The sequence below is a fragment of the Lupinus angustifolius genome, chromosome LG06, assembly GCF_001865875.1.
Source record: "Lupinus angustifolius cultivar Tanjil chromosome LG06, LupAngTanjil_v1.0, whole genome shotgun sequence".
NCBI lineage: Eukaryota > Viridiplantae > Streptophyta > Magnoliopsida > Fabales > Fabaceae > Lupinus > Lupinus angustifolius.
In genome coordinates, this window is record NC_032014.1 from 1335661 (window position 1) to 1361810 (window position 26150).

General features: G+C 31.9%; 3 protein-coding genes across 5 annotated transcripts; 2 read left to right on the forward strand and 1 right to left on the reverse strand.

Moving 5' to 3' along the window:
- On the forward strand, positions 3935–6138 carry LOC109348704 (salicylate carboxymethyltransferase-like). Its single transcript, XM_019589240.1, has 4 exons — positions 3935–4116; positions 4288–4692; positions 5047–5301; positions 5715–6138. The coding sequence occupies exons 1-4, from the start codon at positions 4021–4023 to the stop codon at positions 6093–6095; spliced, it is 1137 nt and encodes a 378-aa protein (XP_019444785.1). The 5' UTR covers positions 3935–4020; the 3' UTR covers positions 6096–6138.
- Positions 12584–17479, forward strand: LOC109348707 (phosphatidylinositol/phosphatidylcholine transfer protein SFH10-like). Of its 3 annotated transcripts, none has more exons than XM_019589243.1 (16): positions 12585–12707; positions 12836–12965; positions 13150–13357; positions 13467–13566; positions 13936–14199; positions 14404–14481; positions 14586–14687; positions 14777–14826; positions 15005–15104; positions 15201–15272; positions 15447–15509; positions 15878–15940; positions 16498–16600; positions 16733–16890; positions 16974–17051; positions 17158–17479. In XM_019589243.1, the coding sequence occupies exons 2-16, from the start codon at positions 12959–12961 to the stop codon at positions 17167–17169; spliced, it is 1458 nt and encodes a 485-aa protein (XP_019444788.1). In that variant the 5' UTR covers positions 12585–12707; positions 12836–12958; the 3' UTR covers positions 17170–17479. The 3 variants fall into 3 exon arrangements, with proteins under 3 accessions (XP_019444790.1, XP_019444788.1, XP_019444789.1); XM_019589244.1 differs by having other exon boundaries at positions 12848–12965; XM_019589245.1 differs by lacking the exon at positions 15878–15940 and having other exon boundaries at positions 12584–12707.
- On the reverse strand, positions 18401–25883 carry LOC109348706. The gene is made up of 13 exons (XM_019589242.1): positions 25649–25883; positions 25363–25521; positions 24564–24812; positions 24336–24455; positions 23757–23837; positions 22902–22997; positions 22243–22338; positions 21669–21722; positions 21362–21565; positions 20720–20845; positions 20246–20311; positions 19698–19997; positions 18401–19211 (listed from the first exon to the last, which is right to left on the reverse strand). Exons 1-13 carry the CDS (start codon positions 25709–25711, stop codon positions 18735–18737), a joined length of 2091 nt encoding a protein of 696 aa, XP_019444787.1. The 5' UTR covers positions 25712–25883; the 3' UTR covers positions 18401–18734.

Consider the following 26150-nt stretch of genomic DNA (forward strand, 5'->3'; position numbering starts at 1 on the left):
ATATTCATAAGCCTGAGAAATCGAATGTCAAGAACTGGAGTATTACACTCTCATTAAGTATAAACTACTCAAAAAGATCAAGGTATGCAACCACTATTTCTTTTTCTTCTTCTTTCAGAATATGAATTTTTATTTCTGAATAATGGTCAAATTACTTGTTTATAACTATAATTTACTTCCATAATAACATCTGATCATTTATGCTAAGGAACTTCATATTGGAAGAGCTGGTTAATTGAATGACATTTAGGAATGACAACAAGGTAGATCAGAGTCGGATTTATGCTTACTCAACTTCAAAACCAAACACAAAACCCGAATTTGAACCTGAATTCTACGGGGTTAAAATTAACACTACTACTCCCTAACTCATTAAATTTTGAGTTACCCAAAATAATCCTCAGCTAGCTACTGCAGTTCATTATACATCAAATGTATAATCCTCAAATTTGCTTTGTGGAGTAAGGTTGACACTATAAATAATTGTAGTTTTTAATACAACTATATAAACTACAAAGGCTTGAGATTCAAGCTCAAGTTGTGCTTATTAAATCCCCCTGTATCCACCGAAAAAAAGTTGTGCCTATTAAACATAATTATTGATTATTATATATGTAATTTGAATAAAAATAATATATGTTTCTAATATAATATAGTATCAGACATATATTAAATATTAAACTCTCCTTCAAAGCCTCAAATTCAGAATCATTCACGTTCTCTCACACACTAAGGCCATAGAAGGAGAAATTCAGAATCATTCACGTTCTCTCACACACTAAGGCCATAGAAGGAGAGAAGGGCTATACTTCTAAGCCTTCTGATTAAAAGAAGATATATTAAAATATTAATTTATTAAGATGGGTTTTAGGTTGATATTACATATATTAAATTCAAACTCAAAAATTAACATTAGGTAAAACCCGAACCCAAACCTAATAATAACAAGTTTAACCTATTAAATTCGAGCTGAGTTCAAGCGGATATCCACATGTTCGGTTTTTATGGTCATTCTTAATAACATCTATAACTAACAATATTTAAATATAGTGCATTCATTTTGGGTGTTCCATAAACTATGTTATTGCATATGCTATCACATGTAATTAATAAGGAAATAATTATTGTTAATTTTTTAATTAATCAAAATTAATAATATAGTACAATGTGTGGAATAACAAATATATACTCACATCATTCTTTAACTTGACTTTTATCTACTATGCATGATTTTGGCTAAGTGATGATCGTGAACAAATGCAAGGTGTTGTCCAAAACAAATACCATATTTCAAAATATTTAATTTATTTATTCCAATAAGCTTCAACCTTTTCATTCTTAAAAGGTATGAATAAGTATCAACAACCTATATAAGCAGTTCAATTGCGAAATCACGAAGCAAATTATTTTAAAGAAACTTTTTTAATTCTATAATATTATAATTATAGTGTCATAAGCCATTGCATTTTATTTGTTTTTAACTTTTTAAAAACAACTACTTATTTGACAACTTTTCCATATATAAATTGTTGTAATCAACAAAATTATGTAATAATTTCGAATGTGGAATCTCGAAGAAATGTATTTTAAAAAATTAAATAAAAAATCACACATTTTATAGCGCCGTGTCACATTATAGTCAGAAATAAATTTTTTATTTATGGCAAGTTTTTAAAAATTTATTATTTATGCAATTACTGGTTTTTCAACCTTTTCATCTATAATTGGTTAAATTGTCAATTAATTATTGGTAATTAACTTAACTAAACAAGCTAGAAAAAAATGCAGACCGTAAAACAACAAGCAGAACGTAAACTAGAAAAAATCAATAATTTTCTTTGAAGAATATTCTTAACATTCAAATTTCAATTTTAATTTTAAAATACATCATGAAGGTCTAATACAATTGACATATATTTGAGTTCCTTAGCATGGTTTAATCTTTATCATATACTTGAAAATACTATATTAGTATTAGTGAATTTCACTTCAATAATCTCTACCTCTCAAAATGAATTATTCTCCAACCTTCTATTTGGAAACTATTAGTGAATGCAAATTAAATATTTAAATAGGTCAAAATTATACCTTGCCCCAATTTACCAATTTTATTAATTATCTATACACATTTCCAAGTGTCATATGCTTGTCGTCAATAATTCATTTTAATCAACATTAATTTCTTAAAACCTTAAGTTTAATTTTTAAGAGTTAGCTCACTCATTGTACTAAAAAAGAGCTCACTCATTGTACTAAAAAGGAGCTCACTCCTTATCTTCAAGAGGTTTATTTCAATACCACATGTCCGTGATAACGTTCGCTTTTACCATACTTTATGTCACTGTCTATATCACAGTGATATTATTGATCATAAAATTCATAGAATTTAATAGTTTATTATTTTTTAACCAGTTACAACTCTAAAAAAATAACATGCAGAAAATGTTATTATCCCATATACTTTCAAGTTTCAGCAAAATATGCTTGTGTAAAAATACTAGGTGCCCGGTGACAACTTGTTGTTGAAAACAACTATATATATATATAATTCAATTTTATATATATATATATATATATATAATTCAATTTTATATATAAGTTTAAAATATAGATACTCCCTTAAAAAGAATTAATATGATCTTATATTATTTTTGTTTAAAAATCAATTATATAAAAATAATAAATTATTCAAAAAAAAATAATATAAAAACTTGTAAACTATCATTACATTAACTATTTTATATTCATATTTATGTGAAAAATGATATATCCTTCTATTGATACTCCTACGAAGATGACATGTGTCATAATAAGATATTTTAGTTATTAATGATTGGATTATAAGTGACATGTGTCACTTACTTTATTGTGGGTAGAAGGATTAGTAAGATGATGTAGTAGAATGATATTTTTTTGGTTTCCCACAGGTATCCTCGCACTGGAGACAATCCTGTTCGAGCCGGGAATATCCACATGTACGTGGGCCTAACTCTCCCAGTGAGCATTTTTGTCATCCACGAGACTCGAACCCAAAACTTTGCTTAAGAGGAATCAAACATGTACTACTTAAATCAGCGTTCATTGATATTTAGTAGAAGGATATTACAATGCTCTATTTATATATATCTTATTATAAGGAAGATCCTCTCTCCCTACCAATTGATGTCCCCATATACCAAGTCAATTAAATCCCTCTAAATAACATAAAAAAATTATTTTATGTTTTTATGATTTTTTAAATAGATAATAACTTCAAATTAAGTTAGGACATCATAGGACATAAAAAAATGGGACAGATGATCATACTCATAAAAGTTCAATGCTGATGAATATGAGAGCAATTAAAAAATTGACAAAGAAACCAGACCATCGTGTTGCTTTGTTTTATCTTAACATTCCAATTTTGAAGATACTTTTTATTTAGTAATTAATTATCGTCCTCTCCACCAGTATTTGAAGGTTGTTATCTTCCTAAATGAAGAAGCTTTGGTAGGTAAACCTTTTATTTTTATTTTTTTAACATATAAATGACATATTAAAAGTAAAAAAAATACACTATTAATGCACACCATTTAATTATTCTCTATTTGTAGGGTTTATATTTTATACTGTGACACAATATACAAATATGAGGGGATACATTTATTAGGATGAACAATCGGGTATCTTAAAAAAGATTAGAGATTAATTTCTTACCCACAATATGAGATAGATACATTTAGTTATACAAAAAATATAAATAGATATTCAAAATAGAAAATAAAAAATAATGTGAGTTTTTTCAATTACTAATAAATATAAACATTTCTTCTACGAGGCAAAGGCGTGATGTTTCGGTATTCTACTTTATATGGAAAAGGTGTTTTTTTTTTGTTTTCTACTTTACATGAAAAAAGTATGATGTTTTGGTTTTGTACTTTATATTAAAAGCTTTCCCACCTCTATATGTAGTAGTGTGATTTGCATTTTGATTAAAGCATAGAAACATAAAATTGACACATATATAGAGAGAGAAAGTGAATGGAGAAAAGAGAAACAAGAATGGAAGTGGAACAAGTACTACACATGAATGGAGGCTCAGGAAAAGCAAGCTATGCAAACAATTCCTTACTTCAGGTATAGTATATATAATTACCAAGTAGAATATAATCATCAATATTAGTTGCATGCTCATATTACCTCGTATTGTTTAAATTACAATATTGAATATGGAACAATAATTACCGGAACTTACTAATGAAGTGTTTGTACTTTTATATTGGTCTTAACATGATCGAATATATACAGCAAAAGGTGATTTCTCTAACAAAGCCTATGAGAGAGGAAGCCATAGCCAGCATGTTCCTAAGAATACTCCCAACGAGGCTAGCAATTGCAGACTTGGGTTGTTCTTCTGGACCAAACACTTTCTTAGTAGTCTCTGAAGTTATCAAATTAGTGGAGAAGCTTTGTCAAGAGTTGAAGCATGAGTCTCCGGAATACCAAGTGTTTATGAATGATTTACCTGGGAATGATTTCAACAATATTTTCAAGTCCATTAGTTGCTTCAAAGAGAAACTAAGTAATGAAATAGAAGGTGGAATGGGTCCATGCTATTTAACTGGGGTTCCTGGTTCTTTCTATGAAAGGATATTTCCAATCAGAAGTTTGCATTTTGTTCATTCCTCTTACAGCCTTCAATGGTTATCTCAGGTATATTATTTATTCAGCTTATATTATCTCCATTATTAAATACTTCTTCTCATACTTGAAATATGAGGAGATAGATCAAAATTCTAAAATTATTTTATTGAAATATAATTTAAAATTATCATTGTTAAATATTTTTATGTGATATGTGTTATAACTTTCATATAGCACTAAAATGATCCAAATTCATCATATTATTTCAATAAGGATTTTTTTTTGAAGGGAAATAAATGTGCAGGACCCAAATATTTACACTTCATATTTTGCAATATGCCATCCGATTTGCCTTATATTTTTTATATTAAAATAATAAAACTTTGTTCCATGAGTAACCGTCTTTTGTTGGTGATTATTTAGGTTCCAGAAGGCATAGAGAACAATAAAAGAAATATTTACATGGCCAAAACAAGTCCCATAAATATTCTAAAGGCTTATTATGCTCAATTTCAAAGAGATTTCTCGTTATTTCTCAAGTGTCGAGCAGAAGAGGTCATTGAAAAGGGCAATATGGTCCTAACATTTTTGGGAAGAAGAAATGAAGATCCATCTAGCAAAGAGTGTTGCTATATTTGGGAGCTTTTGGCTCAGGCTCTTAATGATATGGTCTCAGAGGTACATCTTATATGCAACTAAACAAATTCAACTCCTATCCGGGATAATTAAGATACGTGGTAAAAAAATTATTTAAAATTTTATAATTATATATTATTTTCTAATAAAAAATAAATAAAAAATCTTTAAAAAAATTGGAATGGTCCGTTACCAACTTCACCATCCAAATTAATTATTTACCTGTACCGATCAATTACATAAAACTATCTATATATGGTATATGCATGTTTTATATTATCAATACATGAATAATAGATTGGTCGTGTATAAAACTTTACACTAACACTATATCTACTCTTAATTTATTTAAGAAAATGCATATTAAAGGTATTTATATGGCCGTTGTGCTTATGAATGTATTTTATTTTCACAATCTTCATATAAAGATATATAGTTTTATGGGGGTTATGCAGGGAATGATAAAGGAGGAGGAAATGGAAACATTCAACATCCCTCAATACACACCATCTGCATCTGAAGTGAAATCAGAAGTTATTAAAGAAGGATCATTCTCCATAAATCGAGTGGAGATATCTGAGGTGCATTGGAATGCGTACAATATGAATAGTAATTATTTTGATTCCAAATGTGCTTTCCTTAAATCACTCAGTGATGGAGGATACAATGTCACTAACACCATGAGGGCCGTTGCTGAACCTTTGCTAGTTAGTCACTTTGGTGAAGCTTTTATTGACGACATTTTTTATCGGTATCGAAAAAACATAACCGAAGCAATGTCTAAGGAGAAAACTGAGTTCGTTAATGTCAGCATATCACTTACCAGAAGAGCATGAGCAACAACTTATTTGAATATTTATGGTTTCTCAATCAGAGGGGGAAAAATCATTTCATCTATGGGCTGCATGTTTGAATTATTTATGTAGTGATTAATTATTAACTTGTAAGTATTATAAAATGTAATAGTTTTATACTGTTATTATATTATAATCCTTCGTTCTTAAATAAAAAATGATCATCTTACTTGTATTATGAATCGGTCATATTTATGCTCCCAGACCCCACAAGTGGAAGGTCTCATAAACTTTCGTACTAGTTTGCCTTATAGTACTTTGTATGGGTTAAAGTGATTAATCATTGTAAGCTGCATAATTTGTTTTAGTGAACCTCTTCAATATTTTTAGAGATAATGCTTTATCAATTGAAATAATTTATAATAGAGTATTTTAGTAAGAAAACCGACCCAATGAGATTGGATGAGCCGCAACAAGGGTTTCCATTCTTTTATTTTTTGGTTATCTTTCTCCTTAGCCTAATTTTTTTAAGTTCTGCCTGTTTTGTGTGCGAAGAATGTCTGGTTTTCTCAATGAGGCAAAACAACTTATTTTATCATACGACAGACCGGTCGAACCAGCCGATTTGGTCTGACTTTTATATCTTTGATTTAGAGTACTTAATAGGCACTATCTAAATACCTGATTTCTTGTAATATATATTTAAAGTTGTTGGTTGATAGATATTAAACTCACTTATCCAACTACATTTTCATATGGAAATAGATAAGTTTGTTTTCATAACGTTACCAAGTTATACACCCACTCTCGTGAGGTGTGTGATAAATGCACAACACAAGGTCCATAATTAATTTAACCCCAATTATATTTTATCTATACAACTAATTTATTTATATATTACAAGTATGTTTTATTTTTATTTTATTTTAAAATTTGTTGTTTTGTCAAATATTATTAATATATGAATAAATTCGTCCAATAATTTGTTAATGGTAATGATCATTGTTTTAAGTACTGTATTGGTGATATATAGTTAAAATAAAAATTTGATCTAGAGTGAAAAAAATGATATCAATTAACACTTATTAAGAATATATTCCGTACAAATATATTGGATTCAAGTTGTCAATAAGTAATAAAAATTGATCTAGAAAAGAAAGTGTATATTACGTTCTATATACCTTATTATAAAAGTAATACATAATTAAACTATTTGATGTACAATGAATACTAATTTTTATTTTGTTATCCCAATTGTTTTAAATTCTCTATTTTGTAGGAACTTTGATATTCAAGTTTGATATAGATAATTATAAGCTACACTTTATATATATATATAGGGAGATGATGTACTTATCCAAAGAGTAAGTTTTTTTAACGTATTCCATATCATATCTATCAATTATAAATTCAATGGTTAGAATTAATAAGTAGATTGAAACCATTAGATTTCCCTAAAATTGATAGTTAAGTGATGAGTAAGTTTAAAAAACTTATTCTTATAGTAAGTTGATCATCTCTGTATATATAAAGTGACTCAAGTGAGAACAATCTCATATAAAAATTGTGAGAACAATACATCTGAGTCACACAATCATATATGCATGATTATGATTAAAAGTTAGTTATTAGTCGCATGATAACTTTTTTTTTAATCCTAATCATTTAAATAAGATTAAATAACTCATAATAATTATTCTCAACAATTATTCTAGTCTGAATGAAATATTATGTATAATGTTTTGTTTGTGCAACATGAGTGTTGGATGTGATCTCTTCCATGGCCTCTGGACCAGTGATTTCATTTGTTAATCAAACTTCTTTAATTTTGTCTTTATATGCATGTGGTTTAGATGCATTATCTCTAATTGTTTTTCCAATCAAACAATTTTTTTATATGCAAGAACAATCAAATCCATCATGCTAGGAAAATACGTTAATCATTCAATTTAATAATTGAAGGAGTTTCGAAACAATAAGAGAAACAAATGTAACCATACACCAAAAGATATTTTTATATTGTGATTATATTATTCATATTTAATCATTAATAACTTTTAAATATAACTAATATAAATAAAAGGTAAATGATATATTAATTATGTGTATATCGTGACAATCTATAAATAATTAAGTCGTCAAATAATATAAGGGAATAAGAACTATAAATTGTTCAGAAAAACTTGTGCATAGACTATGAATATAGAGACAACCAATAAAATTTTAAAAATATATTAAAAATATAAATATAATTTTTTCTAAATATAAGTTATATGTTTTTTCCGTATAAGTTTTCCAAATTGTTATTATAAGTTGCCTAACCTAACTATCATTTGGACACTTCTATATACCCTTTAATCGGTATATATTATAAGTGAGGATTCACTTACTAGTTCATTATTCTATGAATATTTTATAGTTTAGATTTATAATTAATTCAAACTATTGGACATTTTTAGAATTAATGACTATAATGAAAAGTAAATTTAAAAAATTCACTCTCTTGAACCGAAGAAATATTAAATACCTTATACGTGAAAAAGATAATATTGACATTCGCCTTTTTTGATGGTATGTTCGGTTTATTAATAAGAATTTCTGTATTTATCATTCATCAATTAACAGATTCTTCATTATTTATGCAAAAGTGGTTAATTATAGTGAAATCGATTTTTTTATAAGTTAAATGATTGATAAAAAATACTGAGGATACTCAAACCATGATATAAAAAGAGATAGAGGAACATCAACATAACCTGTTGACACATCCAATGGAATTATATATTGCACCATTCCTAAATATAATATCATTTCTGTTTATTCACAATAACCAAAACACACTGCAACCAAATCATCATTCTATATTTCCATTGCTTCTTATCACTTAATAATTGTTTTAATTCATCAAGAAAGCATATCACATCACCTTGTTATGTCAATTAAAACACGTTCCAAGCCACATGAAGACTTTGCACCACACACTTGAAACAAAAAGGTGAGGCACCAAGAGATAATATATCTCATCCCATAAATTTCACTTGGCTTTTGTTATCATTTAGGGGTGAGGTTTAAGTAACAAATAGTTGAGAATGGTAATAACAATAGATAATATTATTGTGTAAATAATATAAATATATCCCGTTATGGATTTACAAAATTTATCTTTCTACATAGATATCGGCAATTACTTGATTTTTAGTAAACTGCTTCACAATTAAGATATTAAAAAAGTTTAGTATGATAATTACATTAACCAATTATAAAGTCCAATGGATGAATGGAGATTAGAATGAGCTTTTTAGAAAAACAGAATTATAGAAGATAAGACTTTGGAGCTAAAAATTATTGGATAAAAAGTTACACCATATGATTTTTTATATTTTTTATCTATATTAGTCTCTGACCCACATTTTTACTTTTTAATATTGAACATTTAATTTTTATATATTTCATGTTAGAGAATTATATCATTTTTTGTTCATGATATTATAATTTTTTGATAAAAATATAAAAATAAATTGTAATATTATTAAAAAATACATTGGTACTTTGATATTTTTAGTGAATGCAATTTCCTCTAACATCCATTTTTTTTATTGTATGGGAAAATATTATAATAATTATTAATTATAATGACAAAATATAAATTAGGTCATGTAAGCCGTTATAATATGTTTTGTCAGATAATAGGCAATGTATGGTAGAAAGAGGAGTTTGTACTAAAAAAATAAGAGACGTATTCTATATGACCTTACAAAAAAAATTATGTATAATTATTTGCATTAACAACGTATAGATATACACTAGAAAATAATCATTCCCCATAAAAAATATTATAACATAAAAATTTGACTTCTTTTACTTCCACTGCTAGGGTCGAATATAGAAAAAATGTATATTATTGTGTTTATGATGCTTTCAATAATTGAGAAACTGAGTAGCATATCTGTTAGTATAATTTGTATCACACCATGTATTATGATTATGTGATTGATCAAGAAAAATATATTTAAGTTAAAATTTAATTATTAAATATTTTTTTGACCAATAATAAGTCCATAACACCTGAATTGACTTAATTCGACTAGATTATTCGGCTTCACAATTCACCCACGTAATGTCACCATAGCCATTATAAATGATATATTTCGGTTCCACGTGCTAGGATCAGTGGAAAACGAGGTTCAGGTTTAAGAATGTGACGTAATTAATTTGATTATTATATAATTTCAGCATTTCTTCTAAAAATGTTTAATAAACTGCCGCATAATTCATATGGCTGAGACGGCATGAATATTATTTAAAATGAGATGTCCTACTGTTTCACTTAATCTTCTACCTTGTCATCTTTTGCTTCAACATGTTCTATATTTATCTCATCTTCCCTTCTCTAACCGAGAATAATATATATTGTTATTATAAAAATTTATATACATCACACATTAATTATTTATGTTACTTTTATAAGTTAACAATAATTAAATATAAATAATAGATAAAGAATGACAATAAATAATAATTTATTGATTATGAATAGTGGATATTATAAAATTTCAAAATTTCATATATTTATTCATTGTGTTTCTGATACTGACACTAATGCTGGTTTAGAGGCAAAATAAGATAATAGAAGCTATAAAGAAAGAAATGTGAAAATAACTTAGATTTTAAGAATTATTTGGTTGGAAAGATATATTGAAGAATTGGAAGAGGGAAAAAAATGTTTTTATTAAAAAGAAAACTTTCCCCTTATAAATAATAATAAACTTTAGATAAAACAAAAGATATCTATACTTTTATACTATATATAAAACCAAAACTTAAAATAATATCATCATAATTTTATTTTCCTATTTTACCCTTAATATTTTTTATTACTAAAGTAAAACAACATTATCTTAGATAACTATAATTAATAGTTTAGTACATCTTACTTTAAGTTGGATATTATATAATAAATACAAAATTTAATATCAAGTACATCCAATAATAAAGATTCTAAATTTCTATTTCTGTAAAACACAAATTTAATACTTAATATCATAAAATATAAATGTAGGTGTAGAGCGACTTTGGATATAATAAATGCAGAAAAACTCTCATATTTTAATATTTCTTCCCACATTGGAAAAGAAACCAAAAGTAGACTACCACTTTTGTTTTCTTTCTCTCTGTTCTTTACCAGAACATGAACATTAAGATACGGACTAGGATGGATCAGATGTTGATGCAGGGGTAGAAGGTAGTTGTCAAGGTGATAGGAGGAAACAAGTGAGTTGGGCCCGCCGATGGAGGTACCTGAAAAGGTTCTCCAACGATCAAGTCAGTATATGAACTAGAGAAAGTGAGTAATAATAGGGAGATTAATACTAGAGTCAAAGAGTTTTTGTTCAGATACTTCCTGTTGGTGGATATCCCTATTTATAGAAGGGAGAGTTGATATTGGGTTCTTGGCTGGTGGTGCGACGCGTGGCCGACCAAAGGTGTTGTCGGGAGTTGCTTTTCCCGTGTCAGGCGGTCTGCTAGGACCGTACACTGTGTCATTCTTGTCTTCTTGGTTGGTTTGGTACCCGTTCTACAACCCGTCTGTCATGCTGGCAGGTAGTTTGGTGGAGTACGGTTTGGTGGAGTACGGAAAGTATGTTATCTCTTGGGTCAACTCTGGTGGTCCCAACAAATGGGCCCACCTCGGCGACCAAGCATGGGACCTTTGGTTCGCCGGGTAGGAACACTCTCCACCTTCCCTCTTACTAAAGGATATCATTCTCCTTTAACCTTCTCTTCCTTTTTCTTTCTTTTTGTTTATTCTCTTAGGAAAGCGTAACCAGAATATCAAACTGAATACTTAATTCACCAACAATACTTAATTCACCAACATTATCTCTCTCTAATGATGATATAAGCATTTTTATAAAAGCATAGAAGTATATATAATAATAAAAAAATTAAACAACAACATTTCTTCCTGGAGGCAAAGGCTCACACCTCTAGATATAGTGGTGCCATAAGCAATTTGATTAAAGCATAGAAACACAATAAATATATAGAGAGAGAGTAGAAAGTGAACGGAGAAAAAAGAAACAAGAATGGAAGTGGAACAAGTACTACATATGAATGGAGGGCTCTATGCACTGATGTTATAATATTTTTTACATTGTCATTATCTATCATTCATTTTTAATTATTATTGATTCTTAAATAAAACTAATACAAATAAATGATAAGTAATGTTCTAACTATTTTCTAAATAGATATTACACTCTAATTTTTTTACATAGCCCATTACTTTTTCGTTAAGGATTTCTTTTATGAGAGGATACAAATTCAATTGAGCCTAAGAAAATATAATTCCTATTAGAGGGGGAAGAATGTACCAAATAAAAAATCTCTATTCATTCACCATCATTTATACCATTTATATTACAGTGGAAAAGAAACATGATTCCTATATATAAAAATACTTGCATGTGTCTAATATATGTTGTCGAATTTGCTAATTATGAAAGAATATTGAGAGATTGACGATGTTGGTAAGACTTGGTCAGCATTGATTGTCAATGCTCTCTTTACCCACAAAACTATCTATTTTCAGAATTACTGATTATATTACCACCTTCTTTTATAACTTCTCCCACTTCCCTTTGGTTTCAAAAGGTATTCTTCTTTTCATTTTTGTAATTTTTTATGTCCTTTGTTTTTCATTGTTCATGTTATAAATTTCATTTGATACATCTCTTTTGTCATTATCATATACAATATATATATATATAATGCTTGCATAGATTTGCATGCAGACAGGGCATTTCGGACTGGTTTATTGTTTTCTGCCATCTATGATATGAGTGCTTGATTCTTCGGCTACTTTCCTATAAAGCTACCAGAAGCAATTCAACCGAAGATACACCATGTCTGGTATGTAATCATATACATAATAATTGCATGCATGTTTCGGATATATGTTATCGTGAGAAATTCGAACAATTAATATGGATTATTGGATCTTATTTGATTGATCAGGACAATAATAGTTGATTATGTATCTAGTTTTGTTATTATATTATGCAGCTGGTTATTGAAAGGCCATACTATTTTGTAGGTTCTTTCAAGCAGAAAGCAATTAATGCTTCCAACATGCTCAGGAATTCCTTGACAAGGAAGGGTAGGCAAAGTAGCAAGGTCATGTCCGTTGAAATCGAGGATTTCCATGATGCTGAGGAGTTAAAAATTGTGGAACAGTTCCGCCAAGTGCTAGTTCAGGACGAACTACTCCCTGCAAAGCATGACGATTATCATATCATGCTCAGGTTCATTTTTTAATTTACACGGATGCGTATAATCTTGATTTGATATCATGTCACTAATCGAAATTAGTCAGAACGTGAAACTTTTCTTAATCTACTATTGTATGTATAGATTCCTAAAGGCCAGGAAATTTGATATTGAGAAAACAAAGCAAATGTGGTCTGACATGCTCAAATGGAGAAAGGAATTTGGTGCTGACACTATTATGCAGGTATTTGTTAGGTCAACAATTTCTGTGGCTTTAGGAGATTACTTTACCATACCACTATTCAGTGCGAAAATTATATTGTGTGAATTATCTAACTCAATTACAAGTGGAGAATAATTGTAGTAAAGTGGCAGAACATGTCATAATAATATGTGCAGAGCTATTTCATATTGATTTGTGAAACAATTTATGAAATAGCTCTCTCCATATTAATTTCATGATTTGGCCAGATAAATTTGCACCATATTCGTCATTAAATTTTCGCGATGAATAGCAGTGATTGATGTATTATGTGATCGCTGCTCTTTTTTTGTGTGTGCAGTTTTTTAGAGTTTCACTTCTTTTATTTACTTCTTGTGCTCTTTATAATAGGATTTTGAGTTCAAGGAACGTGAGGAAGTCCTAAAATACTATCCCCAAGGACATCATGGAATAGACAAAGAAGGAAGACCTCTGTACATAGAGAGGTTAGGACTAGTTGATGCAACAAAGCTGATGCAAGTCACAACCATGGATCGCTATGTCAAATATCATGTAATGGAGTTCGAGAGGTCATTCGATAAGTTTGCAGCTTGTTCAATCGCTGCAAAGAAGCACATTGATCAAAGTACAACCATCTTGGACGTTTCGGGATTGGTACGCCGTACGCATAAGATATAGCTAAATATATATGCCAAAACAACTCACAATCTAGAATGATTAGACGGTTGAACATGGTTCACAAAAATGACAAGATTTATGGTCTTTATTTATTTGGTTCACAGCATTTAAGTTAGCACTAAATAGATAGTATTTTAGTGACACAAAATAAACCCTGATGTATTATCATTATTGTCACAGGGGCTAAAAAGCTTAAACAAACATGCTAGGGATCTCCTGACTCGCCTTCAAAAGGTCGATGGTGACAACTATCCAGAGGTATTCTTTTCTACCTTGGTTAGAATTTAAGGGGGAAGTTTTTGAATATGAATACATATGGTGGATTATTAAGTAATATCATGATATTGGTTGCTCCACTGCAGACCTTGAATCGCATGTTCATCATCAATGCAGGTTCTGGATTCAGAATGCTGTGGAACACCATAAAGTCCTTCCTTGATCCTAAGACGACGGCAAAAATTAATGTGAGCACACACACATATATACCTGCTCTTAAACCAGTTTGTTTTGTCAGGCAAATAGAACTATGTAACTGAAACTTGTAATTTGTCAGGTTCTTGGCAACAATTATCAGAGTAAATTGCTTGAAATAATTGACGCAAGGTGAGTTCAGAAATAAGTGATTGAGTATCGCAGTATCTGGTTTTCGTTATTCCGAAAGTACTTTGGATCCCCCCCTTTTACTCCTCAGTTTTCTTTCTGTCTTGAAGTAAAAACTTCTTATAACATTGGCAAAAGGTTATTGAGAAGCTTCACCCATCCATTGATTTTGCTATGCCAGTGAGTTGCCCGAGTCTTTAGGAGGTACCTGCACTTGCGCTGATAAAGGAGGTTGTATGCTTTCAGATAAGGGTCCATGGAATGATCCAGAAATAATGCAGGTAGGTCTGTAGTCCTTTTATGTCATCTTATTTCCCTCGCTTCCTTATATATGTTCCTTGTATGGACTCCAAAACTTATGTGTTGTGAGATTGCAGATGGTTCAGAATGGTGCTCATAAATGTTCAAGAAAATCAGAGTCTCAAGCAGAAGAGAAAATTATCTCTGAGGTGAGATAACTTATCCTAAGCTCTTAATATTTGGTAGTACATTCGGCATTTGGGCCTCTATTCGGTTGTGCCTATGCAAATACTATTAATTGTTCAAAATCATTTTGATTTTCTAAGAACTCTTTGTCCCCTCCTTCATTATGAAATTTTGAACAAATTGATGTGCATGTTTAGGTACATAAGACATCCCAGTTGGAGGCAAATGTCACCCCACAGGCTCCTCCAGTTTGTGATGAGGTAATATCTATTCTTAATCTTGTAAAGAATAGACTGATTTTAGTACATAATGGAGGGTGTAAGTTTTTTTGTTAGTAGTTCTAATGTAAATACAAATTAATTGTGTTGAACTTTGTCTAATTGATAAAATTATTTGTCTGTGTATATATTTCTAATGCTAACACTCCAATAAACTCAATTGCTCAAATAATATACTCCGATTAATTTACTCCTGGAGTAAGTGGATCCTCTCCCTTGGACATTTGGGCATCCATTTGGTTGTGCCTATGCAAATACTATTAATTCTTCAAAATCATTTTGATTTTCTAATAAGTCTTAGTCATATCTTCCATTGATGAAATTTTGAACAAATTGATGCACATGTTTAGGTACATAAGACATCCAAGACGGAGGTAAATGTCACTTCACAGGCTTCTCCAGTTTGTGATGAGGTAATGTTAATATCCATTCTTAATCTTGTAAAGAATAGACAGAATTTAGTACATAATGGAGGGTGTCAATTTTTCTGTTAGTAGTTCTAATATAAATACAAATTAATTGTGTTGAAAATTTTATAATTGATAAAATTATTTGTCTGTGTATATATTTCTAATGCTAAGAGTCACTAAACTGAATTGCTCAAATAATAAACTACAATTAAAGGAAAACATCATGTCAACTAGGGCGGCCCAACGCACGAGGATCTCACCTAGTAGGATATGAACAACATAGATGTATGCAGTCTTATCATCACAACCGAACATGGTAGATGTATGCAATTTTAGATATGGCGTCTTCCTTTGGAATTCTGTCACGATTCTGCAGGCATTTTGTAGAATTTTTTGGTAGTTTCACTTTCACCATAGGTTTATACTTCATACATACAGCATTATGTAGATACTATGGAGCATGTAGACCCTTCTGTGTCCTGCATCATCAATTATTCTCCTGATATGAATTTTAAGTGCTCCTTGTTTCCTTAGTTATAACTTCTAATAACAAACTCCAGGTCCCTGCCACAAAACCTTCCAAGGCTGAGAACTCTATTCCGGTGGCTGATAAAACTGCTGTGAAAAAAGTTAATGAGACTAAGTCACTTGATGCATCAAAAGGTAATTGATGGAAATAATTATATTTCTTTCAAAAGTTTTAACTTTAAACTTGTGAAGCAATAGGTATGCTCAATAAGTAATGAGTCATGGCTGATATTCATGAATTGTTTGCCACGGCACTTTCTTCTGCAGAGTTTACTACCGTAATGAAACGCATGGTTGAGTTAGAAGAGAAAATGGCCGACATAAATAATAACCCTCCTACTATGCCACCCGAGAAGGAGGAAATGCTGAATGCTACTATAAGCCGAGCCGACGCCTTGGAGCAAGAGCTTCAGGCCACAAAGAAGGTAAGTAAAACATTTACCACTATGCCTATCTATGTCTTACTCATTTATGATTATTGTTATTGTTAGTGATTCTGCTTTCTCAGGCTTTGGAGGATTCACTTACAAAACAAGAGGAGATTACGGCTTATATGGAGAAAAAGAAAATGAAGAAGAAAACATGGGTACGTACACTACCAATAGTACATTAATACCTTAGCTTTTATCCATCTTGTTACAACATATTTGATTACTGATTATTTTTATGCAACACTTATTTTTGCAATGCAGTGCTTGTGGTAAGTGCAAAATGGAGGATGTAAGTTCAAAGTTGAGGTCCAAAGATTAAAGGGGATTGAGCTTTTACTCTTTAGAGGACACTTACCAAATGCCCTCTTACATTAATGTTCAACACGCAAACTACTAAATGTACAAAATGATAAGAAGAGAAGGATATGATCAATATATGAATTATGCTAAATTTTGGTTTTAATAGGATAGGACTTACTCTCTTTGTATACATATATATAAATATTATAAGGCTATGTACAATGTGTGCGGAGCCAATCCTATTTTGTCCGTTTTGGAATCATCCAAATCTGGTACAAGATTAGAGTATGTTTGATTTATGAAAAATCCAACTCCTAAAAATGTGCTTTTGTTGTTAAATAACAAACAAAAAACAATAAACATTAATCGTGTTAATGAATTTAGGAGTGAAAATAAGTTGTCTTTATTTATAGGTTACCTATTTTTTTAATCACTTTGATTAGAACGCCCTTTAAAATAATTTCAAATTTTGTATGGGAAAACATTCAAATAATAAATACTATAACACGAAAAGAAGAGAAGTGTTGTCTCGGCCATCTCCTCCATGGTACGTAGCATGATTATTTTTATGGAAATCCGTTCTAGTCACCTCCTTTTTACCATCCCATATCTCTCTGCCTAAATAAACAAATCACACCAACCCTAGTTGGATATTATTGCACATTCTTCATTTGGATCTTCAGATTAACTAACGATTATCCTAATGGTGCAAGGTTATATTGGATTTTCAGATTAACTAATAGGTTAAACATTCAATTTTTGTGACCGATATTTGTTAATTTGACAGTACATTGTCCAAAAGAAATTAATTCATTACTCATAGGTGAAATATACTCCTTAGCCCAAAAATACTTTACATAAAAAAAGTTCCATGTACCTTAGCGTGCTGCCTTTGAAAAGGTACAACAATTGGGGAAACAAGATGATATTTAGGTAGTGTTTCCTACTTTTGCAGGAAACACTACCTAATTTTATCTTCCAAATAAAACATCTTGATGAATTGTGAAAAAACATCTTCCAAATAAAACAGTAGTAATTTTATCTGCAAAGTCCCCTTCTCTCGCTCTTGATGAATTGTGAAAGAAAACATTTGCCAAACCGTGTTTATTGATAAAAATGGGAATGAATTTCCCATGTTTGAGTGGGATTTGAACAGAATTGATACCGTTCACTAAAGCAAGAAAATCCCGTGGAGGAAAGAATATAAGGTGAGTTTCTCTTGTGAATGGACTAATTCAGAATAGGTAACAAGTGTGTATAGTGTAGCTTCCTTGTCACATCAGTGAAATAAACTAACGTGACTATAGCTTACTTACCAATAACATTACACCATCAAATTTCCTACAAGAATGGCCATTCTGTCCAAATTTTACAATCAACAACCATGCACTGTTCAGCACCTCAAAAAGGTAAATCACAGTTAGGTTTTATGCATTTTGTATACTCTTGATGCTCCACTAGTTGCAACACCTCATCCTCTTTGGTTTTTTCAATAGTGCCTGCAAAGTTCAGCTGGTATGAGTTTCGGCTTATTCTTTTCATCGTGGACCAGAAGAAGGACGAGGCTTCCCCTTCATGGCATTCAAGTGTTGGGTGACAAATATAACTGCCATTACGACAATGAGACAACCAACAAGCATGCTGAAAAATATAGCACCAGGTTGCCTAGTCTGGACGAAGCCATACACTCCGTTAGAGGTGACAAGAATAAGGTCGGTGAGCCCATCATTTGAGAAGTCCTCAGAGATCAAGATGTGTGTTGGTGGAGCAGGTAGTTCAATTGTAGCCAATAAACTACCTCCGGCTGATATTACCACAGCTTCTTGTTCTCCAGCTGCGAGAATCACTTCTTGATTATCATGCAACCGCAACGAGAGAGGCTTCAGTGTGGGAACCACCTGACCACTTTCCGTCATACCTACTGGTGAAGGCAGATTTGACCATGTAACACCGGTTGATTGTTGCCATTGCCAAATAGCATCAAGACCATGCAAGCCAGGGGAGTATGATGTAATCTGCAAGTAACGTTTTTAAACTTACCAATGTCAACATCAATAAGATTGTACCTTGAAAAACATAATTAAAATATCCGATATTTCAAAAGGTCATGGATAACTCTCACGTCCAACTTAATCAAAAGCTGCATATTTCCACAAGATTCTGTAAATGTTTCTTCTAGAGAAGTACTACCGCTGGGAATATTTCAATATACTAAAAAATATGAAGTAATTGACTTGAAATACTTCATAAAGGGCAGTACAGTGCACAAGACTCTTACTAGTAAGGTCTAGGAAGGGTAATATAAGTAGTCTTATCCCCCGCAAACGGAGAGTCTGTTTCTAAGATTTGAACCCATGACCTCCTAACCATTAATCAATAACATTACCGTTGTGCTGAGACTCATTCTTGACTTATAATACTTCGGTAAAAAAATTCAAGAACTTGTTTAATTGGTGCTCACTCAAACCCTTAACCACAGGAAAGAAGTCAAACAATTATACCTCTCCACGATTCGTCAAGAAAATAACATCTCCACGGCTTCCCTTCCGATGATTATGACCATCACTTCTAGGAATGAAAATAGGTGTTGCTACCTCTAAAGAAGCAGTCTCTGAACCTCGACTGAAGCTTCTATGAAGTTCTCCATGTTGGAATAAATTAAAATGAGTATAATGACAAATAGAGACATTGAAGAGTTGTTCTCGTATTGGTACACCAGATGTAGCAACAGCCCAACAAGGTCGTAGCACTTCCATGGAACCACTAACTACAGTTTGCTCAGCACCATTTCCTCCAACAGCCTGATAGGATAAATATCCCAGATATCAGGCAGACAAATATTCCACATTAAGTTTTTTTATCAGCACTTAGGGCTGAGGATAAGAAGTTACAAAAGAATACAGATGTCATGGGAAACTAAGTCCACTAGATCTTAGAGTATTAAATATGTATTTTTCCAATGTAAGGATACTTTTTAGCCTCTTACAGGCCTAGGTTTAAAAAAACCCTTTATTATATGCTAAATTAATATAATGATCAAAACATGAACCTGCACATGATCTAGAACTCCATCGCCATTAACATCTGCGTGCAGACCACCTTCCTGAAGGTGAAGCTGAAATAAACAATTTTGTCATTACACTGAATATGGCAATGATAAAGAAGAAATAATATGATGAAGCTAAATAAATTTTTGCATGAAACCAGGCCTTTTTTAATGCTACAAAAAGACAAATAATTTTTAGAATTTAGACTAAGAACAAATGTATGATAGAGCATCGTGACATCGTTCATCCATATAGGCGACTCCACATAGTGGGATTAAGGTTTGGTTGTTGTAGACTAAGAAAATAATGTGCTCTACAAGCCAGAAACATATCAGAAGATGCAGCTTTACAATTGCATCCTTCAATAGCCCCAATACATTTTTCTGACAAACTTGTATTGAGAGTTTATGACTTGATAAAGACATGCACTGTAAAGCAATAATCAACTTCAGGCTGACGAGTGATTTTTATTTAACCTTGCATATTGGTCGGCCAGTTGCCAAATGAAGAGCTTCTATCCCCTCCTTCTGATGAGCCACCACAACATTAGGAACCCACCACACTTGAGTGTAGTTGGTTATAGTTGGAACATAAGGTACATGCTGCATCCCAAAAGAAAACCATTATGACAAATAATAAAATCAACCCCTCCCCGATGGGGGGATCTAAAGGCAATAATATTTTTGATTGGTGCCTGGTTAAAAAAGAATGAACGCATAATGCTGAGCTATGGCCACTCATCACAAACTCAAGATGCTTTTGATTTGCTAAGTAGTGAGGGACAGCACATGACAAAAACAGGACTTCTGTACTGTCCCAAGAATATGGTTTGCCCAATACTGGAGTCTGATTATGAATCAAACTGAAAAAAAAAATTGTTTTGCTTTGTCCCCATTTCTTAGCAAATCAAGCGTACCTTCAGAGTGGGTTCAAACCAATAGATTATGCAAACAGATACAAAGTCAAAGATCTAAATCCGGAGACAAAAAATGGTGATAAACTAGCAGTTTCTATAACTGCATAAAGATGCTTCAATAATGTTTGGAAAAAAGTTTGTCGACTGCCCAATTATAGTCATCTTGAAAGTAATTATAATTATGTCCAGCATTGTATTTAACCTTCTTATATTTTGCAGAACCAGCATAATTTGCTGCTTTCCCAATTATCTTTGAAATTTTTTTGGTTGTGTCCTTCCCTGGAGGATGATTTTCTTCAGGCTTGTGAAAAGGGTAATTCATAGCCTTTCCAGGTGTTTTCTTCAATGGTTTCCTCTTGTGCCGCCTGAAGTGTGCCAGCTTCAACAAAGTATCTTCTCTCCTATCCTGGTAAAAGAGTTTATATAATGTCAAGAGTAACCAGAACATTTGAGATTGAGATTTAGTAAATAAGGTTAATCAACATTGACAAATATAAAATATAGCATACCCAGTGATGTGGCATAACTCCCAGGATTGATTCTCTGAATTCCCTGCATTCAAACTACAATTTCACATGTCACAGGAAGCTATATCTTTTAGGAAGATACCTATAATCCTAATAAGCATTCGACATTAACATTAAATTTAAACAAAATACTCCACTGTGTAAACATGCTAGTTTACACACACGAGGGAAGGGGTTAATGAAGTTTCTCAAGTAGTTATGGGGGAGTACTGGAGTTCTGGTAAAACTCCATATAAGAAAACAAATCTTTTCCCTTGTTTGGAATTTCTTAATAGGATTGATTAGAGGAACGGAGCGGGGCCAGAGTTATAAAGTTGAGATTACAATGCTTCTTACATATTAGAAAGCAAGTAAATTGAACTAAAAGGCACAACAGGTATACCAACATATTTTAAAAAGAAAATAATCACTCCCCACTGCTTCCCAAATTCTTTTTTAGCGGAGGGAGGGAGGTGGGGGGTGACTGGCGAAAATTTACCATGCCACTCTTTCCCATCACATTCTATCAAATACAAGCATTCCCTTAACTTTTAATTGAACAGCACAATGTAAATACCTCTCCAGGATGACGACTATTCAGAGCATGAACATCAAGCTTGTAGTTATGTTGTGGAAGTAACTGTGATGCATCTGAAGAACGCGCTTCAATGTTCTAAGCAATGAAAAATAATAATAGTCATTAGAAAAATGGACAATGCACACAAGGTAATTACGAAATGGATGTCAGACTAGCATCAATACACATTCAACCAGACTTGACATGTTGGCAATGGAATATCTAATCTAGTGTCAGAAACAGATAAGACTAAGGTTAATGCTTGTTGGGAGGTTGTTCAGTTTCCTTGAAGGAACTTTATTTGGCATCAGCAGATTAAATTCTAGTTCATATTCCGTGGGCCTCATTTATTGACACCAGGGCATCAGGCTCAAGCTCATTATGTTCTGTGCTTTTTTTACCTAAATTATAATTTGTTGTACAGTCTTTACGTTTCTTGATGGCCAAATACATGCTTGTAGAACCTGAACATATTCCACTGAGATAAACTTTGAAACATGAGACATACAGGGGAAGGATAGAAAAAAGTATTCCACATACGAACAAAAAAAGAACAAAGAATGCATTATTAAATCAAAAAGGAATTTAGTTTGAACTTAGCATGATGACCACACTCAAATAATAGTGCATGCTGAATATCAAAGAAGAAAGAACACCACCTCATTTTTTCTATGCCATCGTTCAACACCAGATCGACCAGCAAATGCATAAAACGCAAAATGGCGCAAATCTACAGTTCCAGAGTTTTCAGAAGCCTGTCCAGGACAAGGAAGAGAATAAAATAACAAAAAATTCACCTATAGATAGGAAGAAAACTGACATCTACGTGGTCAATTTTTTAGTAAAAAGAGAAAGGGGTCCCCTGCAAAAAGAAGAGGAAAAAACAAAAACAGATAGTAACATGATTTATAGATCATAAGATGAAAACCACACACTCCGACATGACACCATGACCTACAGTCTCTAACCATAATCTTTTCAAACCACACTTTTATCTATCCTTCATATCTTTGTTCTTTTCTAGTCCTGCAGTCTAAAGTAAGGAGTCAACTTTCACTTCTTTATTTAGCTATGCACTCATGAAGGTCTAGATTTATAGGATACTTGCTGCGAGGAGCATATAGTTTATTGACTTGATTAAACCAAGGCTTTAATAAAGTAAAGTTAAGAAAACAATATATTCAACTAAACAATTGAAGAGGGTGAGCCCTGGTGCAACAGTAAGGTTGATTGCCTTATGACCTAGAGATCATCGGTTCAAATCTTGGAAACAACCTCTTTGTTTGTAAGGGTAAGGTTGCGTACATCTACCATCCCTAAACCCCACTAGGTGGAGGCCTCATGTACCAGACCGCCCTTTTATTCAACTAAAAAGTAATTGAGTAAAAATCCAGCATTTTAAAAACTATAGTTGTCAGGAATAAAATCAGTGTTTTCAGCACCCCTTAGTATGCTAGAAGATAATGAGTAAAAAAGAGCACAAGATTTAGCATCCACCAGTAACATGTCTATACCTCCTTCTCAGCAGCACTTCTTCGATGCTGTTCAGCAAATCTGGCTCCATTTCCCATTTCTTCAAAAGGATCCATAAAAATCTGGAAGTGGCAGAGATAAATTTACTTGAGAAACAATCAACACAAGCTATTTCAAAACAAATGATTCACAAATTAAGACAGCAATAAGACCTTGTGACAAAATATGACCAAATAAAACAATTTCAGACTAAAAGTAATTCTAGTTAAGAACATTAACTATATGCACAAAGCCAACATCATTGGCATTACCGCATTAGAAAAATTGAATAACATAGAAATTATAAAACTCAAAACGTAACAGGAAACCCACATTAGAACCATACTTAATCAAAAAATACTGCTGAGGATTTCATGTCTGTCGTTGCAGATCGTAAAAGGAAATAAGAAGACACCCATGCCTTATGTGACTCACAAATTGTTATTAGTTCTCACTTTTCAAAAAGATAAACAGCACCCACTTAAAACTGTGAGCTTTGCCATTAGCACATAAAAAGGGGCATACATACCAAGCGAAAAAAGAATAACAAACCAGGAAAAAAGGAAGCAAGTGACACATACATGCTGCTGCATTTCCATCCTTCCACCAACAATGATCAATCCTGTATCTCCATGCTTTAGAGTATAATTGCTTATGGAGATTGAAACTTCCCTGTGGTGAGCATTATGTGGAAAATCCTCCTGTTATCAACCACATTAAGAATTAGTAAACTAAACAGTATAACAGAGTAATCTAGAGGATTAGGTGAAAATCCTATCCTAAGAAACAGTACAACTACTACATCATACCTGTAAATTATTTTCCCACAATTTTTGGAGATTGGAATCAAAACACATTACAGACCAACCCGATGTCACTACAACCAAAACCTGTTTCTGTTGTTTCCCAATGTTATAGCGATCGATATAGCCAGTGGCCATAGCAACAGGGCGTCTCCCAGATGTGACACGTATCTTGTCAGGCAACAGAGACACCTCAGCCAGCACCCGTGCCTCGCTGAATCCTTCATCCACACGCCTACTATGGGGCTCCAAAACCTGGGAGACACCATAATAATTACAAAACCCAATTAATGGTCACTACTAATACAGTAATACCACGGTAACAAAGTTATGAAGCAAATTCATCAACAACTGACCATTTTCCCTCTAGGTGGGGCTGGTTATATAGATAAACAGTAAACGTTATAACATCATATCAAAAATTATATTACATCTATAGACAAACTATTTAAATCTAAAGCCTAAACAATGGTTTTGTCTATAATTTTTTTTGGCCTCAGTTCTACTTCTAACAATTTGGCTACCATCCATTTGATCAATTGTCCTTGTTGGAGCTTCGACAGGTCTTCTCCACACATGCTCTAAGGCGAAACTTTACCATTTTTCTGCAATAGGTGCTCCCCCAACTTTCTAGTTAATGCGTTCCTTTCTAATTATAATTTTGCTTGAAAAACGTGAGAAAATGTCGATGAGGTCAGCATGCACAAATTCAAAATTGAATTATTTAAGATACCAAAACAAGCATGAAACTTTAGAAGTGAAGCATTGAATCGTGATAGGTAAAGACCAAGAAACAAGAATGTACCTGAATTTTAGCGTCATGAGTGGCAACAAGAACTTCTTTCTTGCCGTCACCGTTGAGATCAGCAACGAGCGGCGGAGGAAGGCGTTCGGCTTCGTATTTGATTGGGTATTCATCGGTTAAGTGCATCCACGCCTCTTTGAAGGAAACACCACCATCGTGCTAATAAATCCAGTTAAAATTGAATCAAACCTTAATTAGCAGTGGCACCAATCAAATTAGCCAAAAGAATTAAAATCAGTTAGGGTTTAACAGTGAAAAGGGATGAGAAGAATGAAAGAATACATACATGAAGAGAGAAGAAAATAGCGAAAGCAGAAAGCATAAGAATTGCTAAATCCCGCTTCCTCATGATGTTATCAAGAAATTATCCAAACTTTTTCAGTTTTTGTGAGAAGATGATGAATCAAGAAAACAACACCACAGTTTCAGTGTGTGTTTGTTTCGTCTTCCTCTACTCAATTTTCATCAGAGAGCCATTTCTAGAAATGGTGTTTTCTTTATTGTAGAATCAATTATCAAAGTTTCTCAACTTGTTCTGTTCATAAAACTAACGTAAATAATGAATGGCTCTTTATAATTTTATTTTTCAAGGGGAATGTTTTACAAAGTTTATTTAAGGTTAAAAACTTAAAATATTTATTATCCTTTATTTTATTTTTAAGATTGAATATGGTCAAAGGAGTTAATCTAATACTTTATTTTTTTACTTATAGAATCAAGTTGAAAATATATATACAGAGAGTGTAAAAATTCTATTCAATTCATGAATCATAGTGAAGAATAGAAGT

What these genes read in the sequence shown, in the direction of transcription:
- LOC109348704 (XM_019589240.1), top strand. Translation starts at nt 4,021, where the DNA reads ATGGAGAAAAGAGAAACAAGAATGGAAGTGGAACAAGTACTACACATG. An exon ending in GCCTTCAATGGTTATCTCAG is followed by an intron (nt 4,693 to 5,046) that starts GTATATTATTTA and finishes GTGATTATTTAG; the next exon opens with GTTCCAGAAGGCATAGAGAA. An exon ending in TTAATGATATGGTCTCAGAG is followed by an intron (nt 5,302 to 5,714) that starts GTACATCTTATA and finishes GGGGTTATGCAG; the next exon opens with GGAATGATAAAGGAGGAGGA.
- LOC109348706 (XM_019589242.1), bottom strand. Translation starts at nt 25,711, where the DNA reads ATGAGGAAGCGGGATTTAGCAATTCTTATGCTTTCTGCTTTCGCTATT. An exon ending in GAAGTGCTGCTGAGAAGGAG is followed by an intron (nt 22,998 to 23,756) that starts GTATAGACATGT and finishes TGTCCTGGACAG; the next exon opens with GCTTCTGAAAACTCTGGAAC. An exon ending in GAGTTCTAGATCATGTGCAG is followed by an intron (nt 19,998 to 20,245) that starts GTTCATGTTTTG and finishes TTATCCTATCAG; the next exon opens with GCTGTTGGAGGAAATGGTGC.
- LOC109348707 (XM_019589243.1), top strand. An exon ending in TCTTGGACGTTTCGGGATTG is followed by an intron (nt 14,200 to 14,403) that starts GTACGCCGTACG and finishes TTATTGTCACAG; the next exon opens with GGGCTAAAAAGCTTAAACAA. An exon ending in ATGGTGACAACTATCCAGAG is followed by an intron (nt 14,482 to 14,585) that starts GTATTCTTTTCT and finishes GCTCCACTGCAG; the next exon opens with ACCTTGAATCGCATGTTCAT.